This window comes from Carlito syrichta, unplaced genomic scaffold (assembly GCF_000164805.1).
Source record: "Carlito syrichta isolate Samal-C Ts95f unplaced genomic scaffold, Tarsius_syrichta-2.0.1 Scaffold305149, whole genome shotgun sequence".
Lineage (NCBI taxonomy): Eukaryota > Metazoa > Chordata > Mammalia > Primates > Tarsiidae > Carlito > Carlito syrichta.
This window is the reverse complement of record NW_007249245.1, coordinates 902,937-916,548: the sequence shown is the minus strand read 5'-3', so window position 1 is coordinate 916,548 and position 13,612 is coordinate 902,937. Positions and strand designations below refer to the sequence as shown.

The 13,612-nt window shown below is 38.4% G+C and overlaps 1 protein-coding gene across 3 annotated transcripts in view; it reads left to right on the top strand.

Annotated features, from left to right (window-relative positions):
- Positions 1-13,612, top strand: part of EIF5B (eukaryotic translation initiation factor 5B) — a 59,126-nt gene that overhangs the window by 2,914 nt on the left and 42,600 nt on the right. For all 3 annotated transcript variants that reach the window (XM_008061213.1, XM_008061212.1, XM_021714016.1), the window contains exons 2-6: positions 5,880-6,005; positions 6,739-6,823; positions 7,520-8,192; positions 10,220-10,437; positions 11,725-11,875. In XM_008061213.1, the coding sequence (XP_008059404.1) occupies positions 7,667-8,192; positions 10,220-10,437; positions 11,725-11,875 (895 nt within the window). In that variant the 5' untranslated portion in view covers positions 5,880-6,005; positions 6,739-6,823; positions 7,520-7,666. The remainder of the gene's footprint in view (positions 1-5,879; positions 6,006-6,738; positions 6,824-7,519; positions 8,193-10,219; positions 10,438-11,724; positions 11,876-13,612) is intronic.

The following is a 13,612-nucleotide window of genomic DNA, read 5'->3' as shown; positions in this document are numbered from 1 at the left end:
CTCAGGCAATCCACTCACCTCAGCCTCCCAAAGGTGTGGAAATTTTTTTTTTACATATCAGTGCTTTACATGTTTTGTTAGATTTAGGTATTTTATTTTCTTTGGAGTGGCTATAAGTGATATGATGGTTCTCTCCACCCCCCATTTTTAAAAAAATAAACTTTAATTTGTAGAAGTTTTAGATTGTGAAGATAATACAGAGTCTCCATATGCCTCTGTATTCCTCTATTAGTTTCCTCTATTAGTTTCCTCAGTTTCCTCTATTAGTCCTAGCATGGTACACTTGTTGCAGTCAGGGAACCAATATTGTTGACCAAAGTCCATACTTTGTACAGTTTTCCTTAGTTATTTCTACTAAAGTTTCAGGATTTTATACAGGATACCACATTACATTCAGTAGCCATTTCTCCTTAGGTTCGTACTGTGATGGTTTCTCAGATTTCAACAGATCACTGATATCGATGTTGATCACTTGGCTGAGGTAGTGTTTGTCAAAGTTACCCTGCTCTTTTCCATATTTTACTCTTTGGAAGGAAGTCACTGTACACAGACCATTCTCTAGGAGTAGAAAATTATTCCACCTCCTTGCAAGGAAGTCACTTCCTTGCATAATTGATTTACTTTCTTCACACATTTGTCTCATCTCCATTTATTTACTTAATCATTTATCTCTGTTACTATGGACCTGTGGAAATTATTTTATACTTTAGCTTGTAATTTAATACTGTTAATTTGACTTTGTAATTAATTAACAAATTGATTTGCTCCCATTGACCATTGGCTCATATGTCCCTTTGTTGTACACTCAACATTGTGTGCATTTTGTTTTTTGGTATTTGTTTGTGTGTTTTTTAGTCACTTCCTTGTTTTCTTGCATTACATGATGTTCCAGGCTTATCTTTTTTTTTTCTTTTTGAGCCAGAATCTCATTTTTCTCTGTCACCCAGGCTGGAGTGTAGTGACACAATCATGCCTTACCATAGCCTTGACCTCCTGCTCTCAAGCAAACCTTCCGCCTCAGCCTCCTTGAGTATTGAGTAGCTGGTACTACAAGTATGTGCCACCACATGTGGCTATTTCTTTTTACTTGTTGTAGAAACGAGATCTCACTGTGTTGCCTAGGCTGGTCTCACGCTCCTGGGCTCAAGCAGTCCTCCCAGGCCTCAGCTTCCCAAAGTGCTGCGATTTTAGGTATGAGCCACCGCACGCAGCTCCAGGCTTATCTTGTCTATGTTATTCCATAGTCCTGAAATCAGCCGTTTTACTTTCTTACCAGCAGCTGGTATTGTCAGTTTCTTGGATTTTAACCATTCCAATAGGTGTATAGTGCTGATCTGTTGTAATTTGCATTTCCCTAATGACAAATGATACTGATTTTTCATTCACTTTTTTCCTCCCCATTTGTGTTTCTTTTTGGCAAGGTGATTGTCCCATATTTTAATTGGGTTCTTATTGTTGAGTTTTATTTTGTTTTCGTTTTTGAGTTGGAGTCTCTGTTGTCCAGGCTGGTGCAGTGACACCATCACAGCTACTGCAGCCTTGACCTGCTGGGCTCAGGCGATCCTTCTGCCTTGGCCTTCCAAGTAACTGGGCCGACAGGTGTGTGCCAACCATGCCTGGCTAATTTATTTGATTTATTGTAGAGATGAGGTCTTGCCATGTTTCCCAGGCTGGTCTCAAACTCTTGGGTGCAGGCAGTCCTCTTGCTTTGGCCTCAGAGTGCTGGGCTTACAGGTGTGAACCACTGCACCTGACTGAGTTTTAAGCGTTCTTTGTATATTTTGGATATAGTTCTTTTAGTCAGTAGTACTTTGCAATTCTTTATTGTAGTCTGTGATCTGTTGTTCTCTCTTTCATACCAGTGTCCTTCTCAGAGTTCTATTTCTGGGCTGCCTGTTCTGTTCCATTGACCTGTGTCTATTCTTTCCCAACACCACACTGTCTTGAGAGTAGTTTTGTGAGTCTTAAAATTGGATCATGAGTCTTCCAACTTTGATCTTCAGTATTTGAAGGGGTCCAGCCCCACAAGGGTTGTGAGATTTCCTGAAGGAGAGACGGATAGGCGAAAGACAAAAATCTTATACTTGGGCACCTGCTGCCTGAACAGATGACAATTTAATGTTAGTTAACACAGAGCTTTTATACCATTCATAAAGGGACAAGACAAAGAAAATTCCTTCACGTACATATGCTTTAAAAGTTACCACCATCTAGCGGTCTAGAAGCGACAAACAAGCCAAGAACACTATCTACTTTTAGTTAATGAGTCTTTATCATAAAGCCAAAAATGATAGTTTTAGTTCAAAGTCCTGAATTACAGTCCTTGAAATGTCTCAAGAAAGTTTCCAAGTGCAGAGTTCTTCATGTAGCAATAGTTTTCCTTCTGGGGCTTTATGACCTTCAGAGCTTTGTAATTGCCTTTCTTGTCCAGGTGTCTTCCTTACTTTTCTCTTATCCTGTGGTGTTTATTTCTAAAGAGAACTCAAAAGAAGCTTTTAGTAGTGTTTCCCAGGCCCCCAAGGTTGCTTTCTGTCTTTAGCTAATCTATCATAAAAGTGTCTGATTAGTATATTATGAGTTCAGTGAAAACCCACTTTATAAATGTTAACTTAGAGTTTTAACTATTGAATTAAGTAAAAACCTTAAAGATAATCTTTATCCTAAGTCAGTGAAAACAGTGTTATAAATCACCTACATAACTCCTATATAAGTGTTAGAACTTATAATGAATTCATAATGAACTTACTATAAACTTGTGCTTCTAAAAAACCTTATGTCCAAACATTAAACTACATAATTCTAATAAGGAGTGAATATACTTATATCATTTATTACTTAAGCAATATCTAGTAACTTATAACCAAGTGAAAGAAAGCATTCTTGATGTGCTTCAGAGTTTAACCCTTGCATATGTTAGAAAAGGCCAAGCAGCATAGTGGGAAAATGGAAAAATGAACCATGACATTCTCAGGCTAGCTGTGAGTACTTCGCATAAACATGCCATTTTCTTCTTCCACGATTGCACAGAATTCTTCGGCGGTACCAAACAGCAAAGACCGAAGACAGAAGGGCCTCAGCTGCCCGGACTCGCTTTGCGGCCGGGGGTCCTCAGCACTCTTGGACTTTGTCAATCAGGCGGGCCTGCAAGGCTGGCTCCCAACAAGTATTGTGTTGGCTAAATCTTTTACTTTTCAATATAAGCTGTAGAAAGTTCAGTACACATTGAAGGAATCTATTACAAACCACCTGAGTTAAGATTGTTTAGTTATACTTTGATAAATTTGATAAATCTCATAACTATATTCGAATTTTTAAACAAATAATTCAGAAACTGGATTATTTTCCGTTTTTTAGGAAGGCCTTACAATCTGATGTCAGATTTAGGCTTGTGTTTTTATATGCTACTTTCTAGCTGGGTGACCTTTTGTAAATTATTTATCATCTTTAAGCTTTATTTAATAGAACTGTTATGAGTTTTTCTTTTTTCTTTTTAGTTGAAGTCTCACTCTGTCACTCAGGCTGGAGTGCAGTGGCACACTCAAGGGTACTGCAGCCTCTACTTACTGGGCTCAGACGATCCTTCCACCTTAGCTTTACAAGTAGCTGGAACTACAGGTGCACACCACCATGCCCAGTTAATTTTTTGATATATCGTAGAGACAAGATCTTGCCAAATTGCCCAGGCTTGGCTCTAACCCCTGGGCTCAAGCAGTGCTCTCACATTGACCTCCCAAAGTGCTGGGATTACAGGTGTGAACTACTGCACCCAACCCTTGTTGCTCCAATTTTAGTATATGTGCTGCCGAAGTGAGCACCTAGCCCTTGTTATATGAGTATTAAGTGACAATGCCAGCACAATGCCTGATATATGATAAGCACTTAATCTTTTATTAGCTGAAAGCAGCCTTTCAGACTTTACAGCATACAAATTCAGTTCTATATATTATTATTCTAGAGATGTTTGTTGGTGAATACTTGGGAAATACAGCCAACCACAAGAAGATTTCTTTAAACTATTTTGATGAGGCGAATATAATTTGGGTGAGGGCTAATGTATTTTTAGAGGTGAGATGCCAAGATTCAATATTCCTTTCTCACCCAGTTTTCAGAAGCCACAATAGTGTGAAATGTTGACAGATGCTGGGCCAGGCTTAGGTTCTTGCGACCTGATAAAGCCTAAGAATCACCTTCTTTACTACTTTATAATGAGCAAGTCAGGTGCTCATTGTTTCTCATCACAATTGCTACAGAAACTCTTTAACTGGTCTGGGCCCCCTGCTTTCTGACTAGTCATGATTTAGCCCTGTCACTCATACCAAAGGTGCATTCTAAAGCCAGCAGGATTAAGAACTTTGGCTATAGAGTCAAACTCCTAGGTTCAAATACATGTGTGGTTTGTGTGATCCCGGACAAATTTTCTGTGCCTTAGTTACTTCATCTATAAAATAGAATGGCAGTGCTCAGATTCTGCACATAGTTACCTGGAAATATTGCTAAAAATACATTGCCTAGTTCCCACCCTCAGTTTCTGGTTGCCTACATCTTGGGTGAGGTCAAGAAATACATAATGCATGAAAACTTCATAGTGCTATCTGAATACCCTTTTTGTGAGACTTCTTGAGGCACAGCATGCTTTGTTGCCTTTAGGTTTTTTGTACTTGCTTGTCTGGTATGCACAACTCTTTTCTTTGCCTGACTGCCTTTCTCTTCTCCTCTGCTAGGAAGCCTTTGACTTTTCCATTCTGGGTTTGGTGCTGTAGGAAATCACTGCTTCTGCAGTAGTTCAGTGTCAAATAAACTGTCTAAAATATAGGACGAAAGGGAACACATTTCAATTCTGGCTAACTATTTATAAGCGCATTATATTGTTTCACTTCTTGGCACTTAGCATATTTCAATTTGTGGTTTATTTATTTTGCTGTCTTCCCTATTAAGCTCCTTTGGGATATTCTGTATCCTCAATGTCTTATTATATAATCTTTAAATTATGTTTATCATATAGTTAGAAGTTCCTTATTTCTCTATAGAAATTCACTTTACTGAGATAAAGCATCTCTGTACAAAGTATCCACCTATGAGGTTCATATTACCTGAGTTGTTTTCTTATTGTGTCATTCAGTTGGATTCATCTGCTTGCAGACCTTGTTCACTTTCTGTAGGTTTTAGCTGGAACTTAGTTTGATTTATTTGCAAATAATGTGGATAGTTGAGGACATTGGGATGGAACCAGAAATGAAACTAGGAATGTGGAAATTTGTGAGCAGGTTTGATTCTGCATTTTTGGTGGTTTTATGTGTTTTATTTAGTGAGTCATTCCTAACTCATTTAGATTTGAATGGGTAGTTATGTTTTTCTGAAGGTATTCAAGCTTTGTGCATTTTAGTTTTCCCACTGGTAAAATAAGATAATAGACTGGATCTCTAAAGATTCCTTGCTTCTCTAAAATTTCTGCTATTCCAATTAAAAATGCACAAGATGCATTTTAGGTGATGCTATCAATAGTCAAGAAATAAGACTTGTTTTATCTTTTAAGTGCTCTCCATTTTGTAAATAACTCCATTCAGACACCAGGAAAACCTTTAGTATCTGCAAAATTTAATTCCCTTTTCCTGATTGCCTAGATTTTTTAAAATTTCTGGAGCTTTTTGTTACAGCTCTCTGAATTGACTGTAACCCAGAAACTTTATTAGAGCAGATGTAGAGGGAGGCTGATAAGTAGCTATAAATCATATACTCATGAAAGAGCTTGCCAAATGATTTTTCTCAGTGTGCTGCTAATGCATGAAAAGTTAAAATGATAAATATTTTTATGTAAGTGAATGTGTGATAGATTAATTTGCTCTTGAGTGACATTTAGGTTGTCTTTGTTTTCATTTAAGTGCCAAGGATGACATTGATCTTGATGCCTTGGCTGCAGAAATAGAAGGAGCTGGTGCTGCCAAGGAGCAGGAACCTCAGAAGTCAAAGGGGAAAAAGAAAAAGGAGAAAAAAAAGCAGGACTTTGAGTAAGTATATATATATATATTTTGTTTGTTTGTTTGTTTGTTTTTGTTTTTTTTTGAGTTGGAGTCTCACTCTGTCGCCCAGACTGGAGTGCAGTGGCCGCTCCTGGCCACCGCAGCCTTGACCTGCTGGGCTCCAGCGATCCTTCCGCCTCAGCCTTCCGAGTAGCCGGAATTACAGGCGCGTGCTACCACGCCCGGCTAATTTTTTGATTTATTGTAGAGATGAGGTCTCGCCTACCCAGGCGGGTCTTGAACCCGCGGGCTCAGGCAATCCACTCACCTCAGCCTCCCAAAGGCGCGGGATTACAGGCTGAGCCACCGAGCCCAGCTGAGTAAGTATATTTTATTTTATTTTTTATGTTATGTTTTATTTGTTTTTTTGAGTCTTGCTCTGTCACTCAGGCTGAAGTGAAGTGGCATGATCAGGGCTTACTGCAGCCTCCACCTCCTGGGCTCAGGTGATCCTTCCACCTCAGCCTCCCAAGTAGCTGGGGATACAGGTGCATACCCGCATACCTGACTGATTTTTTTATTTTTTGTAGAGACGAGGTCTTGCCATATTGCCTAGGCTGGTCTCAGACTCCTGGTTCAGCCTCCCGAAGTGCTGGAATTAGAGACATGAGACACTGTGCCCAGCAGTATATTTTAAATATATTTGATTTTTGAGTTCTGGTACTATATTCACTTAATAAACTATATCAGTGCTTCAAAATGTATTTTAATCCTTTTCTAGTGAAGATGATATCCTGAAAGAACTGGAAGAATTGTCTTTGGAAGCTCAAGGCATCAAAGCTGACAGAGAAACTGCTGCAGTAAAGGTGAAAGACAGATTGTTGTTACCTGTTCATATTTCATGTTCTATTTATGCTTTTTTTTTAACATTTTTTATTTTAAAATTGTGGGGTACAGTTAAGGGTTAGGTATACAAACATGCATTGTTCAGGCACCCTTGTATTTGTGCTTTCTAGTGTTGTTTTAGGAGATGCACTTGGAAACTTTTGAGCAGTGTACATGTTAACTAAAAGTTTATATAAAGTGTGATGCCAAAGGGAGAACTGGAATGTAAAGGTATTTTATGGTATGGTTGCTTGTTAATAAAATGGGTACATTTGGAGATATGATGATATCCTCCATCTCTGCCTTCAGTTTTTTATAGTTTCTTTTTCATCCTTTAAATTTGAGTAAGTCTCAAAGTAATGGGGAAATAATAGATTTTTTTTTTCTCTCAGTTTTCCCTTTGCATGCTATATAAAGTTAGTAAATGTGGACTAGTGATTAGTGCTTATTTCAGATTCTAAAAATTTGCAGTGAATGTGAGATATGTCTGAAGGCGAGGTTAACTTCTGGTGCTTTATTGAGTTTTGTATTCCTATAAAAATATCTTATTTTGAAATTATTTTGAGAGATTTTTGTTTTGCTTACTTAATGAAGCACATGACTCTGAGTGGTGTCAATTATTTTTTAAAAAATGAAATATAATTCTGTTAATATTTCTAACAGTGGAAATTTTTTAGCCGACAGAAAACAATGAAGAGGAATTCACCTCAAAACAAGATAAAAAAAAGAAAGGACAGAAGGGCAAAAAACAGAGTTTTGATGATAATGATAGTGAAGAATTGGAAGATAAAGATTCAAAATCAAAAAAGACTACAAAACCAAAAATGGAAATATACTCTGGGAGTGATGATGATGACGATTTTAATAAACTTTCTAAAAAAGCTAAAGGGAAAGCGCAGAAATCAAATAAGAAAGAGGATGAGTCCGAAGAGGAGGAGGATAACAGTAAAAGAATTAAAGAGTGTCCCAGAGTAAATTCTTCAGGTGAAAGTGGTGATGAATCAGATGAATTTTTGCAGTCTAGAAAAGGACAGAAAAAAAATCAGAAAAACAAGCCAGGTCCTAATGTAGAAAGTGGGAATGAAGATGATGATTCCTCTTTCAAAATTAAGACAGTGGCCCAAAAGAAGGCAGAAAAGAAGGAGCGCGAGAGAAAAAAGCGAGATGAAGAAAAAGCAAAACTGAGAAAACTGAAAGAAAAAGAAGAGTTAGAATCAGGCAAAAAGGATCAGAGTAAACAAAAGGAATATCAGAAAAAATCTGAAGATGAAGCTGTAAAATACAAAGTGTCTCTTGATACTGGAACCCCTGCCTCTGAAGAGAAAGGAGAGACTCCTATAGCTGCAGAAGGTTGGTATTACTGTAGAGGAAAGAGCAAAAAAGGCTTTCAATACAAAGTCTAAGTCAAGATCATTATGCCCCAGAGTTATTTTGTTATATGTTCTTGGTTATAAAGGCACTTTATTGTAAGAAGCCTTTTTCAAATTTCATGTAAGTACTCTTCACTTAATTTTCATTGTTAAGCATTTACATATATAATATAAAATATCTATCAAATGATTTATGTACAGACTGGAGTGTTTGTAGAATTTCACTGTGAAACTGTTTTATGCTGTGCCCTTCTGATAACTCAGTGTCTAATAATGTCTTTCTTGTGTTTAAAAACCCAGTTTAATCTATTTCATTCATAAAGTGTATTTTATGGCTAACATTGTCACATGTTTAACTTAAAAACTTAACTAAAATTAGTTATGCTAAAATTAGTTAACATCTTTTAAGCAATAATGAGCCATATTTTCCAATTAAAAAGAATTCTGGCCAACTTCTTTCTCTTATTTAGAATGAAAATAACTAAAGATCAAATGGTTTGCACAGAAAGACAAGTTTTTTGGGGGGGGGGGTCAGAGTCTCACTCTATCGCCTAGACTGGAGTGCAGTGGCACGCTCACAGTCACTGCAGCCTCGACTTGCTGGGCTCAGGCGATCCTTCCACCTCAGCCTTCCTAGTAGCTAGAATTACAGGCAGGCGTCACCATGCCCAGCTAAATTTTTGATTTATTGTATAAATGAGGTCTTACCAAGTTGCCCAGGCTGGTCTCTAATCGAACAAGTTCTTAAACTTGAAATAGTTTTTTTTTTTTTTAAGACATAGCTTATTTATTTGTTTACTTGTTTTTGAGTTGGAGTCTCACTCTTTCACCAAGGCCGGAGTGCAGTGGAATAATCACAGCTCTGCGCAGCCTCAACTTCCTGGACTGACTCTATCAGTCCTTTGCCTCAGCCTCCTGAGTAGCTGGGGCTACAGGCATGTGTCACCATTCTGACTAATTTTTTAATTTTTTTGGTAGAGACTAAGTCTTGCCATATTGTCTAGTTTGGTTTCAAACTCTTGGACTCAAGCTGTCCTCCCACCTCAACCCCCCAAAGTGCTAGGATTACAGATGTGAGCCACTATGCTCAGCCAGTATAGCTTTTCTAAATGCTAAAATTTTTATGATCTGGACATCTTTGAGGAGAGAAAGAGGAACATCGTGAAAGTAGCTTTATAACTTTTAATTCTTTAGAGGTCTTGGAGTATACTTGCCTATATTTTTGTATTTTATCCTCCTATTATCCTTTTAGAGTGGACATAATTTTTTTTTTTCCTTTTTTTTTTTGAGTTGGAGTCTCACTCTGTCACCCAGACTGGAGTGCAGTGGCTGCTCCCAGCCACTGCAGCCTCGACCTGCTGGGCTCTGGCAATCCTTTCCGCCTCAGCCTTCGAAGTAGCTGGAACTACAGGCGCGCACTACTACGCCTAATTTTTGATTTATTGTAGAGATGAGGTCTCACCAAGTTGCCCAGGTGGGTCTCGAACCTGCAGGCTCAGGCAATCCACTCACCTCAGCTTCCCAAAGTGCTGGGATTACAGGCTGAGCCACCAAGCCCGGCTAACATTCTTATAACCTCCATTTTATAGAAGTAAAACTATCTATAGAACTTAGATGGGAATTAGTTCATTGTATTTGTTAGAATTTTAGACAGGCATCTGCCAGGTGCCCTCAACTCTGTCCAGATACCATGGATTAAGAGATACATTAGATACAGTATTGCCCTTTCATTGCTGACAAGATTTTTCTGTCTTATATTTGTTGGGACAACTCAGACCAACACTAGCATTGTAGACTTCTCAGGAGGCCAATTGTGGGTTATTCAGAGCCATTCTGGGTACTTAAGTGCTTGGGACGCCTTGATGTTTATAGACTCTGGCCTGTTACTGGCATCAGCCTTGGCCTATTATGGTCCTTGAATTCTGGCTGGGTTTTGTTCATTGTTGCCATAGGAAATGACTCTTTTTTTTTTTTTTTTAATACTTAGCCTTTATTTTGTTTTGGTAGATGATAATGAAGGTGACAAAAAGAAAAAAGATAAGAAGAAGAAAAAAGGAGAAAAGGAAGAAAAAGAGAAAGAGAAGAAAAAAGGACCTAGTAAAGCCACTGTTAAAGCTATGCAAGAAGCTCTGGCTAAGCTTAAAGAAGAAGAAGAAAGACAGAAAAGAGAAGAGGAAGAACGTATAAAACGACTTGAAGAATTAGAGGCCAAGCGTAAAGAAGAGGTATGTTTTTTCTTTCATTTTCTTTTATTTATTTTTTTACTTTTTTGAGTTGGAGTCTCATTCTGTTGCCCAGGCTGGAATGCAGTGGCATGCTCACGGCCACTGCAACCTTGACCTACTGGGCTCAGGCGATCCTTCCGCTTCAGCCTTCCAATTAGCTGGAACTACAGGCATGTGCCACCACGCCCAGCTAATTTTTTTATTTATTATAGAAATGAGGTCTCACCAAGTTGCCCAGGCTGGTCTCAAACCCATGGGCTCAGGTAATCCTCACCTCAGCCTCCCAAAGTGCTAGGATTATAGGCGTGAGCCACCGCACCCAGCCTAAGAGATATGTTTTTATGAAGTTGCTAGCATTGATATTGTGCTTAATTTATAATCTGTTCTCTATAAAATCCCTCTCATTTTCTGCTTCTAAGAATTTCATAGTTGCATGGCAATTCAGTTATGTTATTCGATACAAATATGAAGATGAAGAGTTACAGAAAACCTTTATTTTCTCAAGTGCAGTTAGTAGTTGTTTATGTATCATTGCCAATAATCTAATATGATGTGATTATGAACAACATTTAAAATATTTTCGCAGAAGGCTAGGCATGATGGCTCATCCTTGTATTCCCAGTGCTTTGGGAGGCTGAGGCAGTAGTTCAAGACCAGGCTAGGCAATATAGCGAGACCCCTGTCTATACATTAAAAAAAATTAATTAAAAAATTAGATGTGGTGGCACACACCTACAGTCCAGCTACTTAGGAAGCTGAAGTGGAAGGATCACTGAGCCCAGTAATTTGAGGCTTCAGTGAGTTATGATTGCACTGCTACATTCCAGCCTGGGTAACAGTGAGACCCTGTCTCAAAAAAAAAAAAAATTAAAATTAAAAAATATTTGGGAGGCTGAGGTGAGTGGATTGCCTGAGCCCGCGGGTTCGAGACCCGCCTGGGCAGCGAGACCTCATCTTTATAATAAATAAAAAAATCAACCGGGTGTGGTAGTGCATGCCTGTAATTCCGGCTACTTAGAAGGCTGAGGTGGAAGAATCGCCGGAGCCCAGCAGGTCGAGGCTGTGGTGGCCGGGAGCGGCCACTGCACTCCAGTCTGGGCGACAGAGTGAGACTCTAACTCAAAAAAAAAAAAAAAAAAAAAATTTTTTTTTTTTTCATTTGTACCCTCTTAGCATAACACTTTGCATCTATCTCAAGAGCTTTGTTTGAATTTTGGGTTATTAACATTTAAATTTTATAGTTCATTAAGCAGATACAATTTTTGTCTGACATGTACTCTTTTATAGGAACGATTGGAACAGGAGAAAAGAGAAAGAAAAAAGCAAAAAGAAAAAGAAAGAAAAGAACGCTTGAAAAAAGAAGGGAAACTTTTAACTAAATCCCAGAGAGAAGCCAGAGCCAGAGCCGAAGCTACCCTTAAACTTCTACAAGCTCAGGGTAAGTGACTTAATTACCTGAATAATCTGGGAGCTTCTCTCAATGTAGTTATATCCCTTTAATGTTCGGAAGGAGAATTGAATTTGAATCTGGAAGAGAATTCCTATGAAAATGCTGTGAAAAAGTTCAATGAAAATGTAAGGAATAGATGATATAATTTCATTTTTTAGCATAAGTAGAAAACATCTAACAAAACGAATTCTAACATCTAACAAAACAGATTCTTTGATATCTGCTTTCCTCTTGTTTAATATTTTCTAATTGTTTTCACAATGTCTTTTATAATGGGGTAGTTCAAATCAAGATCCAGAAGAGATCCATACATTGCATTTGGTTGATATGTTTGTCTCTTATTAATACCACCCCCTCCCCTTCCCCTCTTTTTTGGCATACCCTTTATTGACAATACTGGATAATTCTGTAGAATTTCTCATATTCTAGATTTGTCTGGTTGCATTCTCCTGGTGGTGAATTTACTTCTCTGTCCCTTGTAATTTCTTAGATCCAGCAGCTTGGATACTTCCTAGTGGTGTTATATACTTTCATTGCCTCGTGTTGAGGCACATGATCTGGTGTTCTTACTTCTAGTGATGTCAAGATTGATCAGTGGGTTTAGGTATTGGAAATCTAGTCCATTATAAAAGTTCCCCATTGATTTTTCACCTAATAGTGTTTTTTAGTTGAGGTCTTACTCTGCAGTCAAGTTCAAGGACACATGGCTCCATGTAAGTCTGGGACCTATGTCAGTTCATAAACAGAATTAAAGACCCTCTTTCTCTTGCTCTCTCCACAGTTTCTCCTACATTCTCTGGCTTCCAGGAACCCTTTTTTCTGATTCTTTGAGCCAAAAAGATAAGGTTATCTGAGTTTTATGCTCTAAGGTTGTTGTGAAGTTCCAAACAAATGAGGCTGCCATTTGGCCAAAGCAACAAGAAAAAAAAAATAATGGGGAGTCCCTTTAACCTTTTCAGACATTAGAGACCCCATTCCAGCTCTAGCCAAAATGAAATAATAAAATGGGTGCACCATTCTGATGTTATACTGTATTCAATTCAAAGTGAGCAAAATCATTTTTTTTATTTATTTATGTATTTTTTTGAGTCAGAATCTCACTCTGTTGCCCAGGCTGGAGTGCACCGGCACACTCACAGCCACCACAGCCATGACCTGCTGGGCACAAGCGATCCTTCCACTTCAACCTTCCAAGTAGCTGGAACCACAGGCATGTGCCACCCTGCCCAGCTAATTTTTTTGATTTATTGTAGAGACGAGGTCTTGCCAAGTTGCCCAGTCTGATCTCGAACCCCTGGGCTCAGGCAATCCTCTTGCCTCAGCCTCCCAAAGTGCTGGGATTACAGGTGTGAGCTACCATGCCTGGTCAAAATAATTTTAACATTTTATTCTCAGTAAATTCTGACATTAAAAAAAAAAAAAGGAAAAGGAAAATAAAAGTCATACAGATTTGAAAGGAAGAAGTAAAACTTTATTCACAAATGATAATTGTTTATATAGAAAATCTTATGGAGGCCAGGCAAGGTGGCTCACATCTGTAATCTTAGCACTTTGAGAGGTCAAAGCTGTAGGAATTGTTGAGGCCAGTAGTTTGAGACCATCCTGGACAACATAGTTAGATCTAGTCTCTAAAAGAAAAATAAGCTGGGCTTGGTGGCTCAGCCTATAATCCCGCGCCTTTGGGAGGCTGAAGTGAGTGGATTGCCTGAGCCCACGGGTTCGAGA